This window comes from Haemaphysalis longicornis, unplaced genomic scaffold (genome assembly GCF_048455015.1).
Source record: "Haemaphysalis longicornis isolate Haplotype H1 unplaced genomic scaffold, Haemaphysalis longicornis Haplotype H1 scaffold_10, whole genome shotgun sequence".
Classification (NCBI taxonomy): Eukaryota; Metazoa; Arthropoda; class Arachnida; order Ixodida; family Ixodidae; genus Haemaphysalis; species Haemaphysalis longicornis.
In genome coordinates, this window is record NW_027526204.1 from 156269195 (window position 1) to 156289432 (window position 20238).

Sequence of the window (20238 nt, forward strand, 5' to 3'; positions counted from 1 at the left end):
TCCACGGAACTTTTGAAGACCATCTGTAAACGTGACAAATTATACAAAAAATTTCTTAAAACAGTCTATAGATGTATTAAAAGAATTCAAGGCTTACAAAAATTAACCAAGGAACTTCGTAATGCAAAAAAACTATCATAGTATTTTAAATGCATCAAAGGATCTGGCAAAAGATATATGAAAAAAAAATGCTCTAACCAAGTTACTGAAATCACGCGTAATGGCAAGGTTTTAAAGGGTAAAGAGTTATCCGACGATTTCAATGATTTTTTTCTTTCTTCTCTCTCAACTTCAACAAATCAGAATGCGCTCGAGCACTCCGTGCCACACGTACACGAAAAATAACATTAAGGGTTTAATGCCATTAATTCACTGCTACACGCAAAAATCTAATGCCATTCGCTCTGTCATTTTTGGTTTAAGGGGTTCTGCACAACTCGTTTGCCTCCACAATGCCTTAAATCTGCCTACTGTTGAACGCGATGTGCACCAAATGAAACCAGCGAAACTCTCAGCACCAGAATGTTGACGCGGAAACGTAGCTGAACTTCGAAATAAGGCAAGTTTTTGTGCACTCTTGGTGGCGAAGTTCTGAAGGAGACAAAGTTCACAAATCAGCGGCAAAAGTCAAAACATCGTGTTACTCATCGTTTTGAATTTTTCGGATTTGGCTACTGCTGGCCGGCAACGGCAGCAGCTGTAGCCACTTTTAGAAACGGCTCACACTATTTTTTAGTAGACACTATTTCTCATAATGTTTTCTTAGAGAAAAAAAAACATTTTTAAGCCTTGTAAGACAGTTTTCTTTATATTTACAAGTTTTAATATATGAGTGCATTTCTCTTTTTCGGTCATTATCGCCATCATGCATAACACATTTAATGCCTTTGTGTTTTCGCGTGTAGTGGGGCCCGCCCAAATACCGTATTTTCCGATGTATAAGTCGCGTTTTTTTTTTTTTTTCTGAAATTTTCGTTGGTGCGTCTTATCCACCGGTGTGACTTATGTATGGAATAAATCTGGTTGGCGGCGGCCGTGCGTGGCCAGCACACGTTGAGACACAGCTCTATAGTGTAAATCAATCCCAAGTCCACCGGTACGGCATTTCTCATAGCCCATATGTGGCTTCGGGACATTGCACCAAAGAATTTGCAGCTTTTTCTAGTCAAAAAGAATGATAATGGCCTGCGACAACCACGCGCCACTTTAGGCCATGCTCAGTAAGTACAGTTCAGAATAAATTCAAAGTAACACCAAACTGGGTTGCAAAAACAAAATGCAGCTCATGAATTATTACAGACAGTTACTCTGAAGGAGGTAAACGTGCTGCTAATTTTTAAAATGACAGCTTGGAGATAAGTTTTGATTTTCGTGCCGCTTCCCGTCGCGTCATTTCCGTCCGCCACGACACCTTTATTGCGCTGATTTACGACAGCACACAAGAGACGTGCGACGTTTGGAGAGGTGGCCAAATGGGTCTCCGACTCTTGGGACTCCATTTCTACAAAAACAGTTGTAGCCGGGTTGATAAAGGCTGGAGTAATCCGGTCCGCGAATGGTAACGATGTTGGCGAAGAAGACATCAGAAAGTCGGAGGACGACAGTGATGCACCAGTGGAACTCCCACTGAAGATACTGAATTATTTGTTAGCGAGTCTGAGGAAAAAGACTTCGATGGTTTTGCCTAAACGGCGTCCGTACGTACATGTCATCTCTGTGTATCCATAAACCATTTTTGAGAAGTTAGTTATGTCCAGACTTTGGATGTTATTTGCCCGCGTCTAGCCCTGCTTACAGGGGGATGCGTTAATGGGCAGCGGCCGCCGCAACCATGTACTTTCGCCGCACTTTCTAACGATCTGATTCACTATGAGTTTACCTAATTAACAAGTGCGTCTTATATACCAGTGCGTCTTATATACCGGTGCGTCTTATACAACGGTGCGACTTATATACGTTTTTTTTTTTTTGGAAAAACTGTCATTTTGAGGGGGGTGCGACTTATACAAAGATGCGACTTATAGACCGGAAAATACGGTAGTCGTTCAGTATCTTAAGGCCTTAAACACTTCTGTCATTTTTCATGTACGTGTGGCACGGGTATAAGTCTTACAATGATAGAACAATTTTGCTAGATCCCGTAACCTGTGAGCATACTGGGTCTAGCTGCGGGATAGCAAACCACTTTGGCTAGCCTCGTTAGAGACGTTGAGCGCCAATTTGGGCTCGATGGTCCCTTGTGGGCCTAAGTGGGGTTCAGGGTGTTCCCCCTACGCCTGGAACTGACCCATCCAAAATGCCCCAGAGAGGTACGCGGCGTCCACAAGGGAGACGCCGCGACGGGTTCGACTCACCGACACAGGCGACGACAGGCTCCAAGGGGCCAGGACGAACCAGGGGGTTTATTGGCCGAGTGGTACAGCGCATAATAACGCCAAGACCGGGTTAAAGGGGCACTGACACAAAATTTTGAAGGCGAGATAACTTCGGAGATAGATTGGTGGGAACACATATACATCACCTGCAAAATATCAGCGGCGAATACAGCCTAGAACATATTTAAAATAAATTTTAAAGTGTGCGAAACGCAACCGAGCAGCCAGCAGAGGACCACGCGCAATCGACATCCCGCAAATATTTTGTAAATAAACAACATCCAAACACGTCACGAGTGTGTGTTCGCCGCTTCCGCACTGCCAGCGTTTTTCGCCGGCTCTCCCGGCTCGCCGCTCCAATCGGAGGGCCGGAGGGCGGAGCTTCTGCTCTCGAGAACGAACGGCCCGATCGTTGGCGGCGGAGGCGCCGTGATTTCGTCAGCTCATCGGGCAGCTGGCCGCGACCAAAGTTCTACAGCGATTCCAGGCACTCTGTTTCTATTACTGTTTATTACCATTGGATGCGAAAACGCGCCGGAGGCACGAAAAGCCGACTGAGCTAGCCGCACGGTCGCTGTGCAGGCGGCGGCCACGGCCGCGAAGTGGCCCAGGCCGGCGCAGGTAGCTCGAGTGATAGCTTGTTACCGCTGCACGAAATTGTCCCCAAGTCCTGACCATGGTGGCTTACATAAGAAAGGAGTTAATGATGCGATGGCGGGTTGCATTAAAAATTGTCATCTGCACCGCTTACGAGAGCGGCACTGGAATATCCGCCGCAGTGCTAAGCCGAACACATCTGTAGGCGGACCTGTAGGCAGACCGGCCGGCTGCTCCCAAGCGCGCGTCTTGCCACCCACCTTCTCGAGCGTCGCGCGTCGTTCTTTAGCCGCGGTAGCATTTGCACTCGCAGCGCCTGCGTCACATCCACGGTCGCTTTTTAATTAAGCGCCTCACGAGATCAGTACGTGGGGGCATTCGCAGAAACTGCCGTCGATGCGGATTCGACAGTGCTACGGCGGCTCTGCTCTGTGATATCCCTCCGATGGTCACGTGGTCAGCTTTGTTCACACAAAATCCACACAATCCATCGTTTCGCGGCACTCGCTGAAACCGAAACTGCGACTGGCCGCATTGAAAATGCCTCTAATTAAACAACCGTCGCACGCTGAAGCAAATGAGGTTTCTACAGGTTATACGCCTCGAGATTCGCGATCGCTGCGCCGCCTGCCGCCGCTTCTCCGCGGCGTTTGCGAGATTAGCGCTGCGTGGCTGATAGGTGGTCATGCAGTGTTCTGGTTCTCTTTCGCTTCTCTTTGCCTTTCCGCGCTCTAAACAACTTGTTATGGTGACGTCTGTAAGCTAACTGCACGTTTAGGGCACCTAAAAAAAACAGCTGCGTCTTGGTAGAGCGCTGTAACGCCAACAAGAGCTACCCGGGGAGGCGGTTCTGCGCGCTTCTTGGCCGCTCTTGCGGGCGTCGGCGATGGCAGCAGCATATCACCGCTGTCACCTTCGAACACGTCAGCACAAGTGAATTCTATTTATTGTCGCCTCGCTTAGACCTGATATTGGCACTGTAAGTGGTTGGTTCATTTTGCAGCGCAGACAACAAATGCGGCTTTGCTTCGAATATGTACGTCGTAGAAAAATATGTTTCGGGGACGTGATAACCCAATAGCTGACAAAAACTTGTGCCTTTTATGGGAATATAAGCCACGCGAAAATGTTAAGTAGACTCAAAGGCTGTGCATTGTCAGATTGTGCCCACTCATGCCTTATAGTAAGAACCAAGGTATATGTTAATGAAACCACGGGAAAATGAATGGTCTGCAAGTAAGGAATAAATAGAATAGTCGTACGGGAATGAAAAAAAAAAACGAGTGCAGCTTCTGAAATGCTAAAGACGTTTGTTCGAGCAAGGTAGTATTCACCAGACCAACTAGATGCGAAATGCACTGATATTTCGCTAGACATGGAAGGGGGGGGGGGGTGAGGAGGAGGACGCTTAACTATCGTTGTTTACAAATGCGGAGTGGAATCAACGAATGAACGTTTTAGTAATCGCACACACAAGATGCGTGTTCACTTTTCGTTTGTTTTTAGCCTTGAAAAACGGCTGGTCACTCGGCGGACTCATTTTTTGAAGAATACAGGATAGGCAGTTCACAAGCGATACGAGGTGTCGTTGGAAGAGTTGATTGATTGATTGCAGGGTTTAACGCGCCGACGCAACGGAGACGATGAGGCACGCCGTAGTGGAGGGCTCCGGATTAATTTTGACCACCTGGAGAGCCTTAACGTGCGCCAAAATCTCGTATACACGGGCTCGTTCGAAGAGTGTCGTATCTGATAAGGGCCTCTGATTTCGGTTTATGCTAGATTCTGCAGTCTCCCTGTGTCATGACTCTTACGACGATGTTTCGAATAAGAGTTTGGTCATGGACGCGGATTACTCTTAAGCCCATCTTCGCGCTTCTCGTGGAGGATAAATGTAACAGATGAATCTTTGGGAGCGCTCACCTCGGGACAAGAGGACCCAGCATTAAATTTGTCGTCGTGTGCTGACTCCGGAGTGTAATTTTGCATTATCCGTCGTACTTCCTTGGTACAATGTTTGTGAAATTTATGCCGCATTGGCTTGTTCATGGTACTGATCAATATCTGATATGTGATATTGGCAGGCGTAACTTGCGTGCTGTCAGGTATGAGTGCTCCGCTAGATTTTGTAAGTGCACAAAGTCGATTTACATCATAGTGTGTATGGCCGCAACATGACCATCGGAGGAAACACTGCTTACGGAGACACTGTCACTAAATTTCAGGGCAGCGGAATTGCAATCAGCTGCATGCAAATGCTGGCTTCGGGACGCCGGACTGTGACACACGCCCGGCGCTCATATAGATCTCACTAAGATCGCGTCATAAACGTTTATACTCTCGTGAACATGCCACGCTTACAAACAGAGTGCCTGCCCCACGTTATTCGGTATTTCGAACGCGGACAAACGATAAATCGCTGTCTTGAACGAGCCCCAAAAGCAACGGCGACAGGGGGGAGCGGGCCGGGGACTCCCGTGCCTGCTTTCGAAACGGGCCGCTAGGGGGATTTCAGTGGCGCCCCTACAGGCCGCGCTCGAGGCGTATACAGACCGAAAATACCACACTACGATCGCGTCGGAAACATTTACACTCTCGTAAACACACCCCATTTGCGAACAGAGTGACTGCTCCACACAAACATGGATTTAAAACGCCCACAAACGGTAAATCTCAGTCGTGAAGTGCCGCAAAAGCAGCGGCGGCACTGGGGAGCGGGACGCGGACTCCCGCGCCTGCTTTCGAAACGGGCCGCTAGGGGGATTTCAGTGGCGCCCCTACAGGCCGAGCTCGAGGCGTATAAGTAGGTCACTAGCTACTTATCGCAACAAAAAAAACAAGATGCAAAATTTTTGTGTCAGTGCCCCTTTAAGAACTACACTGTACCGACGCGCGCCTCAAGGTCGGGCTCGAGCGGGCCGCGACGGCTGAGGCGACACGGGGTTGCCGGCGAGGCGGGACTAGCCTACCTCGCGCGTCCGATTGGGGTCAGGGGCCCCGCTCCGGACGGGTGGCTGCGAGGGTGCGATACGAGCCGCGATCCCTCGCGTTCCCTATCCTCTGGCCCCCATCTCCTTTTCGAGCCAAGAGAGCGATCCCCGAGAGCAAGAGAGACCCGCGAAACGTGCGCGTCGCGGTTATAAGGCGCGGAGGAGAGTAGGCAGGTTCCCGCGCAAGGAGGAGCGACAGCGGCGGCGGGACAGTCGGTGCCCGCCGGCGCGTCGGCCCGCGAGGCGACGTCACGTGCGCGGGAAAGCGCGCTCGTTCGAACATCGCGCTCGGGGGAGGAGGAAAGGGGATCAAGCGGATCCCCGCAAACCATACACGAGGTCATAGCAGCGTTCATGAATTTAAATACTAATAGCAATGCAACTGATAATGTGGGAATGCATGTTAGACCCGAAAATTTGTTGTCGATGTAGTTGCACACTGCCTATCTCATATTATTTCCATATCGGCTGGTGTTTTCCCACGCAAAATGCAGACTGCCAAAATCATTGGGTTATTTAAGGGGGGACGTGGGGATCGGAGTGAACTTTTTTGTTTTTTGGCGTAGAGTGATGAAATTCGGCAAGCACATTGGAAAGCACTCCAAATGGTGAAATTTAAAATTTCATGATGATACCTTCAGTAGTTCTTGTGTTACAGAGGTTTACATGTTGCCCGCTCGTGGAAAGCCTAGCAAGGTATTGACACATGCTAGGAAGTTCTGAATACTTCTCAATTATAGTCAAAAGAACACTACAGGGCAAGACAGTCTTCAAATTTTTTTTACACCCTTCATTTTTTTTACAGAAAAGAATAATTTCACTTGTAACCTATAGGACATAATTGACCTAGCCATAAATTCCACATTAAAAAATAACGAGGCCCTAAAATGAAAATCCAAGACTGTCTCGCCCTGCAGAACTCTTCAAGGATCGAAATAAAACAGACAGGGTCAAAATCTGCCCAGTGGTTGCCACGCTATCCTTTCCACGAGCAACGAAGAACTCGTAAAATGCACTTTTGAGAAAACGGCTCTTAAAGTTTACGATGATGTCACAATTTTCAAACTGCACCAGCAGCATAGTCCTTGCTGTCGTTGCTTGGGGACAACCTCGCATACCTTTGCCCTTTGATTTGGTGCATCTGGGATGCCTTCCTGGCTCATTGGAGGTTTCTATGTGTAGGCCTTTAGATGGCAGAAGCACCAGTTTTACGCAGAGTGTACCAAAAAGTTTACTATGGGCTACTAGGGTACCTATATTTTACTTCATGTATGCCTAATGCATAGCTGTCTCCAAAATGAAGAGTAAGGCATGGTTTTTTTTTATTAATGTGCCAGCAGACTTTCAGCTTATTTCTGGGTGTCATAACCTTGATGAAGCTACAGCTTAGTACATGAGGCTGTTCAGTGTCAAAAATTATATCAGGGCATCACACGCATAAGATGAGCTATTTGAAGGAAGAATATACATTTGTTTTACATAATTACAACATTAATATTATAAGAATGCCATGCTCTTCTTCAGGCGAAAAAAGCATTGCAAAATGGACATTATAATTGCAAACATTGCAAAAATAGAAAAAAAATAGTGACACTAAATTTTTTTTAAACGCTGTAACATTAAGGCATCTTCTCTAATTAATTTAATACTGAAAATATAATTGTGTAATCCCAGACTTGGTTGTACGAACTAGTTTAGATCCACGGAAAAAGTTTCTCAAATAAGCCGGGTTACGTGGTTCATTGCACCCCCCCCCCCCCCCCCCCCCCCTTCCCTACAATCCCCGACGCGCACGTTCACCACGATCGTAATTTAGGCAACCTTACTATGTTTAGCAACTTTACTTTTGCCATTAAATTACACTTTGCGTACATCAATTATTAGTACTCGCGCGCAATAGCAACCGATCCCGCTATCGGCCGCTGCCCGAACACGTCGCGCCAATGCAGCGCGCGCCGCAACTTCTGGCGAGCCGGTGATTCCATTCCTGAAGCTCGCGAGCTCGCTGTAAAACACAGCAATAACTAAGCGTTTTATAACACGGCAATGCGTCCAAAAGTTCACTTCACGAACACCAATTGTACACGGACGCACCGAGTTTCCCACTCAAGGACGCACCACGGCGATGTCGCGGGCACGTTTTCGATGCGTCTTTCGAGCCGCGCACTTCCCTATCTGGCGCACGATCTCAAGCATTATCGCCGCGATAACGATACCGTCACTGTACGGAATCGCAAAGCATGAAACCACTGAACGGGAACCGAGCCGACCGCGAAACCGAGCGACACGGAGTGCGTGCGAACTGCGCGTCAGCCGAAACGCCCGGCGGCCATCTTGTTGTGGCCATGGCGGCACCCAATCCGGAGAGCCGTCTTAGCTAACGCGGCCGGAGAGCCAATCGCGTGTTAGATTCTATCGGTTGCTTCGTTTCACCGTCTCTCATTTTCCGCCGTTTGTGCGTTTGTGAATGAGCGACAATGAAAGCAGCGACAGGAAATCGGAAGTTGAAGACTCTGCCAATCTAACGCGACCAAGATGGCGGCGCCCGGTGCCGTCGTTCCGGAGATACAGCGCTGCGAAAATTGCCGTTTTTTCATCATTTTGCGGAAATAATTTGTCACCTCAGCTGACGTAAATATTTTTCTTTGGCACTTCGCGATCGTTTTCGACGGGGAAACTTTGCAGACGCATAGAATATAAAACGCAATCCGAAAATGTGACTTCCGAAAAAACGATTTTTTGGTCACTTTTCGCCATCTGATCCCGCGGCCTTTGAAAACTAAAAAATCGCGAAATAAGTGATTTTTGGAAAGCCATGTATTTGGGTTGTATATGTCATAAACTATCTTCTCTGAAATTATCAGCTCCTAATTCATCGTAAAAATGTCAAAAAACGAATATATAACCAGCCGTGGCATCTCCCGAGGAGTGAGACAACGCGAAACGGACGCAAATTTCGCGCGAACATGGCGCGAACGCAGCCGCCATTTTTATCTTGTTTTGTTTGTGGATTCTTGCGTTTTTTTTCCCCGCCATTACTGCTGGCGGTCGAGGCGTGATACGCTTGTGATTGGGGGACTTGCAGCGCTTTCGAGTTTCCCGCGTCCCGTGTGTGAAGCTACAATTGGACCGTGCGCCCGCTGCTCGGGCAAGCGAGCTTCTTCTTAGGTGGTTCGGGTGAAAAGGAAAAGGAAGTGCACTGGGGATATTATTGAGCCCAACTGGGGGCTCACCTGCATACAAGCCAGTGCGGTAGGGAGGGGGAGGAGGGGGCTATAAAGATTAGAGGAGAAAGGGGGTGATAGAGAGATAGGTAGGCGAGCAACAAGAGCGAGGAGCCTCGACGTGGATCTTTGAGGCAAGTGAGCCGACGCGCGAATGCTATTGGCTGCTGCGCGTGATGACGCGGCCCCAGCCGGCGGCCTATGCCGCTCGCATCCACCAGATAGGTTCCGGAACGATCGCCGGGTGGCGCTGCACTCTCCCCTCCGGGGGAGTACGCCGGGGCGGCCGCCGCTTCGGCACGTGCTTTTTTCGCTGCGCGCGTGCTGCATTTCTCGCGCTAGGAAGAGGGCTGGGTAAAATTTTCTTTCGACTTATGAAAGCATACACATTAGCACGTGTCCAGCAAGTTCGGTTTACACGTAGAGTAGCTACTGGGTCCATTTTTGCCGGTGCTTGTCTTGTTGTCTGCTAGAGACACGTCGTCTGCTACGTGCCAGTCGAACGGCCGAGCACCCCGGCGGTTTCACGGGATAAAGAGTGCTCTTGTGGGCGACTCTTGGCTGGTCTAACCACCTCAGTCATCGCGAAACGACTGCGTCTGGTGAACGGCTTTTCAGCGCGCAGACGCCCCCCGGCCCGCTCCTCCGCGTCTGGCAAGTGCACGCGCAGCTCGCGCTGTCTCCCGCACCGCCTGAGGCATCCAGCGCGACCGCCGGCTGCGCGAGCCACTTAAGCCAGCACGTACAAAGAGCGGCGGGAACACTCCTTACTAGCCCGAAACGAAAAGATGAAACTGAAAGCGAAGCAAACCCCCGATATTGTTGCATGGTCAGCTGCCACGACAGTAAAGAAGAGGATCCATTCGTTAAATTCTGCGTATTCCCCGCGAAAGCGCACCAAAAGGATAGACGGTAAGCATGGATCACTGCAGTTCGAAAGGTGAAATAAGTTGACACATTTTTGTTTGTATCTGTGTGCTTTCAGTTTACATTACCCGGCTTTGAAAATGCGAACTAGTGTTCTAACGAGTCCTCCCCTCTGCACTTTTTTTAATGCATGCTGCCAATGATTGTTTTCCGCTATAATAAATGAACTTCGGAGTTGTTTAGCTGGTGCCGTTCGATATCGTCCATATATAACACAATAGGTTGACATTTTGCATGGGTTAAAAAAAAAAAGTTTCTAGCGATTTACCTGGCTGTAGTAGCTCTGGTCCGTCTTGTCATTGTGACTTGTGTTCTGGACGGGATTGCTGCGTTGTTCGTTTTTTTCCCACATTTACAAATACTGGTAATTAAAAGAGTTATACACCAAATTCTGCGTAGTAATAGTAATTAAAAGTTATACGCCACTAGCTGTTCTGTTGTTTCCGTGAACTGTCACGCTAACCCATACTTGTACTTCAAGCGGGTAACAAACATTGCGAACAAAAATTTCTTCAAGGACAAGTAAAATGGAAATGCGGCGCTGTCAGCGCACCCCTTAATTAGCGTGTGCCTTTCTAATGCGTCTTTATAAGATGCAGCTGATTGTTTCAAGAGTAAGAAATAACCTATTAACCATAATCAATCACGTTTATCTTACATTTCTTGCAAGCCTCAGTGTTTCTGCAGTCCAGAAAGTCCGGATGTCCGAAGCGCGAGCACACGAAATGAGTAACAAACAAGAGAAAAGTACGCTGTGACCAGCTGAACAGCTGTCGCCTTGCAGAAGAAAAGAGCAACTGACGACCGCCGAACAATGCGTTTCCCCCCTTAAAATTGTCAGGGCAGTCTGCCGGTCGAGCGGCGGGAAGCAGGCGGCGCGTCTGTAGCAGACAAGACAAATGTCGACAAAAATGAACTCAGTAACTACTCTACGTTTAAACCGAACTTGCTGGACACGTGCTGACGCGTATGGTTTCATAAGTCAGAAAAAAATGCCCCCACCTCCCCGAAGGGAATCGTGAGGAAGTGCGAATGCATTTCTTGCGCCGAGAGTACACGGCGTAGTAATTCTGCCATCGCCTTGAGAGGCGCAGTACCGGCGAGGGGGAGCTGTCAGGCGAGGGGAGAGGCGCGCGCCGAGGGTGAGTGCAAACCTAACGGGGGGAGAGGCGCGCCAGCTGCAGAGCATGTGACGTCACGGCGCGAGGAGAGGGGGAGCAGACGCAAAGGCGCCAGCGCGCGGTCACGTGGGAGTGTGACGTCACGGCGCGAGGAGCGGTGCGGGAGCCGGCGCGGGCGCGCGCAGCCACGGCGCGGGAGGCGGAGCGCGCGCGGGTCACGTGGGGTGTGACGTCGCTGCGCCGTTGCTACAGACGCTCCTCTCTGCTCCTCGCGCCGTTGCTAGGGGAGAGAAGGAGGAGCAATGCGGACGGCGGATTCAGGGTCGCTTATAAAGTGCATCGCACTTAAAAAATTTTGCCCAGCCCTCTTCCTAGCGCGAAAAATGCAGCACACGCGCAGCGGAAAAAGCACGTGCCAAAGCGGCGGCCGCTGCAACGTACTCCCCCGGAGGGGAGAGGGCAGTGCTTCCCTCGCCCGGCAAACCCTCCCTATACCCTGCCGCCCTGCGCCATCGTCTGCTTTTCGCTGATCCTTTGTTGTTCTGCCTCACTGTTTACCACCTTTACGTTCACTTGTCCGCTCATTCTACTTAGTTTTTTGCCGTGCTTACGATCGCTGACGTACTTCAATAGTTCGGAGTAGCCTGCCAGATCGTGTACGTGGTCGGACACGATGCGCGGAGTGAAGTTCAGTACGCTACATGCGTTCGGTGTGCAGAAGCGTTCCATGAAGCTCGTTCGCATTGCCAAGAAGGTGGCGCAGGGCACTGATAGCGATAGTGTCCGCGCTTCCAACGACGATCTCCTGCCCTGTCTGTGCAAGACTTTGATGCTGCGAGTGTGTCCGGCGTCTAGAGCGCATCGACCTCTGCGACCGCGGCCTCCGTCTCCGGTCTCGCATCAACCTCGACAAGCGCGAACGTGTCGCGTACAGTCCACTTGGAGACACATTTCTCCTGACACGCAAGGAGGTCGAGGCAGCGAACAGACAACGTGCTGCTGATCAAAACGAACTTGGTGCTATGCTGGCGACTCAGAGGAAGTTCCAAGCCACGGAGCCCTACCCTGTCCTGCCATCGTTACAGGTGAAGGTGGGAAGTTTCGCTTAGCGCAAATGCAAATAGTCCTGTGGTCCCTGATGCCCATGCAGCAGCATGTTTCATTGATTGCTGTCGAGACAGCACTGCATGAAGCTATGCTGAGGTACAATGCGGGCTGCTACAGGGCTACCCGACAAATATCCGCGTCTGTGGGGCTCGTCACACCAGGCCATCTAGCCCTCCAGCGAGCTGCTGAAAAAGACGCCCTGCGCATGAACAAGGCCAGCAAACGAAAGCAGGAGAAGATGGAAAAGCAACAGAGGAGGAAGACAGTGCGCCAAGACCCCTCTAGCTATGCTGCGGGGTCCTGTTAGAAGGGAAAATGAGTACACAAACTTTGAAGGCCGTTTTCTCAAAATTAACTTTTTCCCTCTTGTGACTGCTTATCCCAGTGATATCTCAAGAAGTGCTTGTCAGATTTGCATACCGTCAGATTTGCATACCGCTAGTCCTGTCCACTTCTTTCTTATTGTGTCCCTGTTAGTTCGCGCTGTTCCCCAAGATGCAAGTACACCAACTCGCCACCCTGCTATAGTAAAATTGGGTCCTGGGAGGAGCATGCTGACCTTTTAAGTTTTGTGGACTCAAGAGTATCGTTCTTTCAGTGCTCAATTGATTTGGCATGATGAACGAATGTAGAAATTAAAAAAAAAAAAACAGGCTACAGACCACAGGCCTTCTCAAGAACACCAGCACACTTCTGCACTCCCCCCTTCCCTCTCCGCCTTTACATACGGGTGCGCGCTGATGTGATTCTGCCTGGATCCAATACTGTTTTATGTCCTAAAATGTCGCATGAAGGAAATTTTGAGCAACGGTCAACCAAAATGACCGAGGAATCATCACCGTAAACTTTGCAATTTTTTGCCAATCTATTATGATGTAGCCTGAAACCATGCTTCAGTTTGAACATCACGGTCGCTGCCAACCAAGCGAGGGCCTTAACTGTACTATTACTGTGTGTTTCGTGCTGAAACACGGTAGTCTGCAGCATTTATGCATGCGGGGCCATGCCCTTGCGCATGTTTTCTTGGTGCACTGCGGGCAACAAAATGCTAACTTGTTTCGAGCGTCGACCCATGCCCGAAGGTCATGCTGGCTCTTCACAACTGCCCAATGCTCCGTTTTCTGGTGGACCAAGGAGCTTCCCAACATAATTTCCATTTCCCATGTCGCTAACGAAAACTACAAAATTCCTATGCATCCTCTAGATCCCCACCCATGCTGTTTTATCGTTTAGCTTTACAACCGGCACGGTTACCAGATCGTTGGAACCACAAACCACCAAATCTGCCTCCACGGTAGCCCAACAGTAGCCCAATGCGAAAATTTCAAATAGCCCAAAAGTAGCCCATAATGAATTTTTTTGCAAGTGATCCTTTGCGCATATAAAATTACTTTTCCACAAGGACATTTTTTCCCAATCATGGCATTTGAGGTGCGAACGGCGTGATTACCTCACCGCGCACACCACGCCTAGGATGCCGCAGCCGATGCGAAGCCCGCCCAGGCTTGGCAGGCATAGTCGTCCCCCTGGCTCGTTCCGTGAAGCTCACGTGCTCCTCCTGGTTTCTGGCCTCCCCGTTTCTTTTAACCCCTCTGGGCTCTCTCGTGGCGCACTGTCATTGGCTGCTTGCCTTTTATTGCCCATATATGGTCATCATGCCACTGGGCTCCTGCGCGGCGCCGTTCTTTAATTGGCTGATCAGCGCGCTGCCACATTTGACCGTGATACCTCGGGGTTTAGGCGCCGGCGTTATCTAATTGGTGCGTTCTTGGCGTGCCATTCAAATGGGCGTTTTCCCTTTTTCGGGGGGTTTTGATGCACCCTTCTCAGGGGGTGCCCTTGACACATGACACCAGCACTGAGACGTAGTTATGAGGAGTGTTAGCACCATGTTAGAACTCAAATGATAGGATCAATGGAATTAGAGGCCCTTCAACAATCGCGCGACCAGGGTCCATCAAGCTGTTCCCAGCTTTTTTCTTAATTATTTTGTGTAATGTTTGTTATGCAAAATAAACTGAAACTAAATACAGTGTGCCAGCAGTCGACACTAATTTTCCACTTTAAATTGCTGAAAAAGTACTTCAGGCAAGAAAAAATACGCAAATAAATTTTTCAGTAAAAATCTATTCTTAATTAAGAATGCCTCGGTGGTAAGCGCTGATTGCACTGCATGGTACACTTGAAGGGCGCCATGGTTGACCGGTGTGCTGCTCTTTGCGTGCTTTCATCGCTGCGGCAACACACTGTTATAGTGCAGAACTGGCCCAGATGGCAGACCAGCCAAATTTCTAGAGACTAGTGGAGCATTATACCAGGGAGGAATCTGGCGGCAGTGTCCAGGCAGGCCGCGCTTTAGCGATCGTCCTTGGCATGGCTCACCAACAGGCCGGAAAGTTTCCCCTGGCTGCAAAAAATGCATTATTGTTAAAAGATTATTTGAAGTTGCTTTATTTTTCAGAAAGTGAAGTGCCAAAAGATTTGCTGGGGATTGTTTGCAGGCTTCATGCGAGACGATTGAGAAAAAAAAATGTTACCCTTCTTTGTTGATTTTGGCTCCAAGAGCAAAAAGAAGCTGTTTGGCTAGTCAAGTCAAGTAGGAAAGGAACGTCAATGAGAGTGATGGCAGCGACAGATTTCCCTCGAGTATGCATTAGTTTGACTCACCTGACCTGTGACCTGGCCTGTGATGTGTCACGGTTAATTTTTATGCGGCAGGCAGTAAGGCCTCCTGGATTATCAAGGTGGCTGGGGTGCAATCCGGCACTCTATTTCCCCAACTCCTTCAGTCTAAAGGCAGTTCTCGGACTAGCTTGCACTGGTAAATCGATGCTGCCTAGTTTTTTCTGGGGGACTTTTTTTCCCCCATTGTGCAGCGTTCAGTAATGTTCGAAATTAAGGGGGCCCTGCAGCGCCCTCTGTCAAAGCTACACAGCACATAGGTTCACCTACATAGCACAGTCTGAGGGATGACTGCACATCCCAGCAATACATCGGGAACTGTTCATTGGAATTGCATTTGTATTTTTTTTCTTTATGTTCCGTACTGAATTTGTGAGGGCAAGACTTTGCTGTTTTTTCAAGAGGATGGCTTGGTGGAGCATCATGAAGGGCTTAAAGGAGCCATGAAGAGAAAACACAAGTTTGGTTCATTCAAAAGATTGTCTCGTTAGAATCATACTGACACCACTTTTAACGTAAACTTCGCTCAAATAAGCTACATAATTAGGAAAAACGGGAATGGTCATGTGACCCACCAGCTCATTTCCCGCAACAGAACCTATGATGTCACATGAGCTAAGCTCTGCGATTGGCGGAGGCTGGCAGAAGCAGACGCAGACGCAAATTAGGTAGAGCTTACAAACTAGACGAACGAGCGATTTGCGCTTAAATTTAGGGCACATTCTTTACAAAGCAATAAGAAAGATGGGACAAACAGTGGAAGTTACGAAAGCACATGTAAACATAGAAGTACTGATGCGTTCTGCTGTTCGTACTGCGCACAGCATGCTTGGTTTCGCTGCACAGCACTACGGGGCTTGGGGTTGTCTCAGACGACACTGGCCGATTGACGCAAGCAACGGTGTCTTACGTGACCCCATTTGTCGAGCGAGCACTGTTTCAGGGAACGAATATTTTCTCCCAGAACAAAAACAAGCCAGGTTTAAATGCGGGCAAAAACAAACCAAACGCTTGCCACGGTATGGTGGCGCCATCTAGGTTACGGAATGTAAAGAAACGCGGGAACAAACCAACACCGCTGTACAGGGTGGAGACAACCTTTGAACGGTCCCGTGCCACCGCAATTGGGCCAACGGGCTCAACGCGTTATTCTTTTCGTTTCCCACGAGACCTAGCAACGCGAAACAGACAATATGATTCAAACTTCTTCAGTAAACCGCGTTGCGGCGATAATTTTAGCGCGGTTTTGACACAATGACTTGCTTCGGCGGCGAGCGAGCAACCGAAAATGGCGGCGCCAGCGTATATGTGTCTCTACCCTGTACGGCGGATGCGTGAATGAAGGTACTCTAGGCTGCAGAGCGGTCGGTTCCTGTGATGTCATTTGGGACCACGAAAACGCGCGATTGAGCGGGAAAATCAAAATTTTAACCTAAATTGTTTAATTTCTCAGTGAATAAAGCACCGTTTGTATCCGGACAAGCGCTGGGGGCACTATAAAACACGAAATCTTTCGAATAAAACCAACTTGCATTTTCTCTTCATGGCTCCTTTAACAGCCCACAAAGACAACGACACACAAGGAAGAGAAGACAGGACAAGTGCTGAACTACAACTGATTTTTTATTCCACCATGAAGGACATACAAACCAAGACACATCCAATAACAAGGTTCAACAAAAATGACGTAAACACTTATCTCACACCCTGCCTTGTCCGCTCGTTGCTCCAGGTACTGTTTTTCATTTTCTGAGAGCGCAGCAGATGGCATGCTGATGCAGTTTTCATCAAGACAATCAATCTCCAGTGCCTTGATAACCTCTCGCGTATCCCTGTTTTTTTCTCTACCAATCACTGAGCACTCCCCGAACAGCGGGATGCAGGCAGAATCTTTGCAGTGTGCGGCTAGGTGGCCCGAAACAACCATCCTTCCTACGAGGTTTTTATGCTCCCTCTTAGCCTATCGTCAAGGCATCTACTTGTCTGGCCTATATAGGTAGGTTTTTCCACAATCCAAGGGGAGAGAATAAATAACGCCTTCATCGCACTGAACAAATTGTTCCCCGTGTTTCTTTGAGCAGCCCACTTTTTCTCTGCCACCGCCATTCACTATTGGACACAGCTTTGAAAGCTTGTTAGGGGCGGAGAAAATTACTTCAACACGTGCGCGTCTCACCTGTGGCGTTGTCTCACAAGTGGTGCATACCTGGAGTGTGGTGCACACTGTCGTTTGTGCTCTGGTGGCCCGTGGTGGGCCTCCACTTGCAGGCCTACCGGTCTCTGGAGTGTGGCCGGTGGTTGGACGAAGCACCCTTTGCATTTGGCCGGTCCAAGCCTGGCCCGTCCGAGCTCTTGTCGGGCCTGGGACCGTTCTACGTGGGGCTGCAGACGGCACCGCCAGCCCACCACATCCGCCACCTCCTTCGGCTCATGGGCGCCCAGGTGGGTGCTGCAGCCTTGCTCTTGGCACCAGCGGGCTGCCACGTATCTCTGCTCCAGCGTTCCCAGCACTGTAATTATGGCTGCGTTCCGATACGTGGACAGCCTTGTGGACAGATGTCTAAGGGAACAAGAGCTGGAAATGCGCAGCGGTTGCCAACGCAGACAAAAACCTCCAAGCACGTGTTGACAAACACAGGTCACAGTTTCGTAAAAAACGGTAGCGTGATTTAAAAAGTAAACAATAGCATCTTCGTGGCTAGCAAATCATGCTTAAATAAAAGAACACATTAGTTTGTTACCACACTAATGTGTAAAGAAAGGTGGCGCTGGCGTTGTTCCTCAGTTTAAAGTGGACGGCAGCCTGCATCGTTGTTGACTTCTCCACGAAGCAGGCTTCGTTGCCGGCTTCCTTCTGATTGGAACGGGGCTTAACGTGTCCGTGAAGACGGCAGCGCACCGATCTAAAGGGGAAACGGGAGCGCACCCTGTGAGAGTTGCGACAGGCAGGTACTCGTTAGTTGTGCAGTGTGGAAGGGCCGCGGAGGGCAGCTTGTTGGCAGAAGGAAAAAGCAGTAAGCAGCGAGCAGACCACGCTGCATGTCCACACAAGCAAAAGTACTGTGACATTTCACTTACTTCGGGAGCACGCATGCGCGGTGAACATTTCCTAAATGCTTTTCTTTCAAGTGTGGGTGGCCTTGTTCAATCCGTCCGATGCCCTTCTTTTGTGTGTTTTTTTCCAAGGTCCCCGCTCGGGGCACCTTGAGTAGTCACGGTGACGGTGAGCAGCGAGACCGCGGACCCCGAGCTCCCATGCATAGGCTGTGTCCGACCGTGGTGAAGGGTAGAAACCGCAAACGGTGGCCGTCGGAGCCCTGGTCAAGCTCCGGCCGATGGGCTCCCTGCCTGTCTACCAGGCAGGGAGCTCCGGGACCTCATTGACTGCCAGGGTAAGGTCAATGAAGAAAGAACCCCCGTCCCCTGCTTTATACTAAGGCGCATGGTATTCTCAAAGAAAGTGTCTAGCGTTCCGTCTAGACGGAACGCTAAAAACTGCTAAAGTTCCGTCCAGACTGAACACCAAATCAAAAACAGCCGCTTAGCCGCCATTTCTTGTCGTGGGATTTGGTGTAGCGGTTCCGCCACTGGCTACGGACGTTGTACGTAGTCCCTGGTTTGATTCTTATAACTTTTTTTTTTTTTTGCTGTCGTGGTTAGTGTTTTGTAATAGATATACTTCACGCCCGCTTTGCAATTCACGCGATGAGAGCAGTCGTTCTTGGTTTTTTACTCAAGCGGCCGAACCGCTCCCGCTCACTGGAGCCAAGGCCGACGTAGCCATCGCCAGTTACGCCCGATCTTCTGTAATTATTACCAGTGATTAATAATTAAGTGACTCTGGCTAGTCAGTGAGCGGAAGCGGTTTGGCCGGTTAGGTTAAAATCAAGACCGACTGCTCTCGCTGAAATATTGTGAAGCGGGCGTCGGGTGGCGGCTTTGAGATCTGTCCGGATCTGTGTCATCTGTACCTATTAATAATGATTAATAATTATCAGTGATTCTGGCTAGTCAGTGAGTGGTAGCGGTTTGGCCGTTTAGGTAAAAATCAAGAAAGACTGCTCTCAACGCGAGTTGTGTTTCCTCTGGACGGAACTTTAGTGACAGTTGCCGTTCCGTCTGGACGGAACGCTAGACACAGCCATTCTCAAAACCCCTCTCTTCAGATGATCGGGCCCCGAAAAGGGCCCGCACCAGAGCAATTTTCAAGCCTATTTCAAACCTGCTTTTCCCAATCCCGACAACTTTCCACGCTTTCTAATAATGCAGGCAGCTGATAAGGCAACACCCATTACCAGCAGGTCTGTGTTCTTAGTAGCAAAGTTTATTGAAAGTCTCGTAGGCAAAAACTACCAAGGGAAAAAACTAACCTCTGGAGACCTGCTTATCGAAGTGAACAACAAGGACCAATCGAACATCCTACTGAAGCTGACGAAGTTAGCCGACTTTGACATCACTGTAACTCCCCACCGCACCCTCAACAGCTGCCAAGGTGTCATTTCTGAAGCAGAACTGATAAATGAAACTGACTCGGACCTCCTTGAACGTTTGCGTGAGCAGGGGTAACCGCTGCTCGACGCATCACGGGACGAGACGGAAAGGAAATGAGGACAAAGCGCATCATATTAACCTCTGATTGTTGCACTTTGCCAGAGTCTGTCAACGCTGGCTTCATCTACTGCAAGACCAGAGATTATATGCCCAACCCGCGCCATTGCTTTAAGTGCCAACGGTACGGGCATGGAACCAATGGGTGCTGAGGCAAACAAACGTGTGCTAAGTGCGCCGGACACGACCATCTGACTGACGAGTGCAGAGCAACACAATTCAAGTGCAGCAACTGTGATGGATATTCTCGCTCTTGCCAGAAATTCAAACAAGAAAAAGAGATCATCAACCTCAAAGTGACCCAAAATCTGTCGTTCCCAGGAGCGCGTAAATGGCATGCACTGCTCCCTTCAGGGAGCTACGCCGACGCAGCCCGCCGGGGAATAGGGCGCCATCTGCTCTCCACGGGTACTCCGGTCAGCGAAGCCTCCGTCCCCCGAGGCACTGCCTGTGGCAGCCCAAAGCGCTGTTGAAACTCCTGCTGCGGCTGCAGGTGTTGCGCAAGAACAAAAAAAACATTGGAACGGGCGTTTCGGTTGCCGTTCCACACACTCCGGCCGCCGAAACGCCAGTGGCAATGGATGTACAAGCGCGAGGCCCCTCTTCC

The 20238-nt window shown here is 49.6% G+C and overlaps 1 protein-coding gene across 1 annotated transcript in view; it reads left to right on the forward strand.

Annotated features, from left to right (window-relative positions):
- Mcph1 (Microcephalin) overlaps nt 1-20238 on the forward strand; it is a 65791-nt gene that overhangs the window by 19520 nt on the left and 26033 nt on the right. The window contains exon 7 of the mRNA XM_077691418.1: nt 17292-17465. Coding sequence (XP_077547544.1) covers nt 17292-17465 — 174 coding nt within the window. The remainder of the gene's footprint in view (nt 1-17291; nt 17466-20238) is intronic.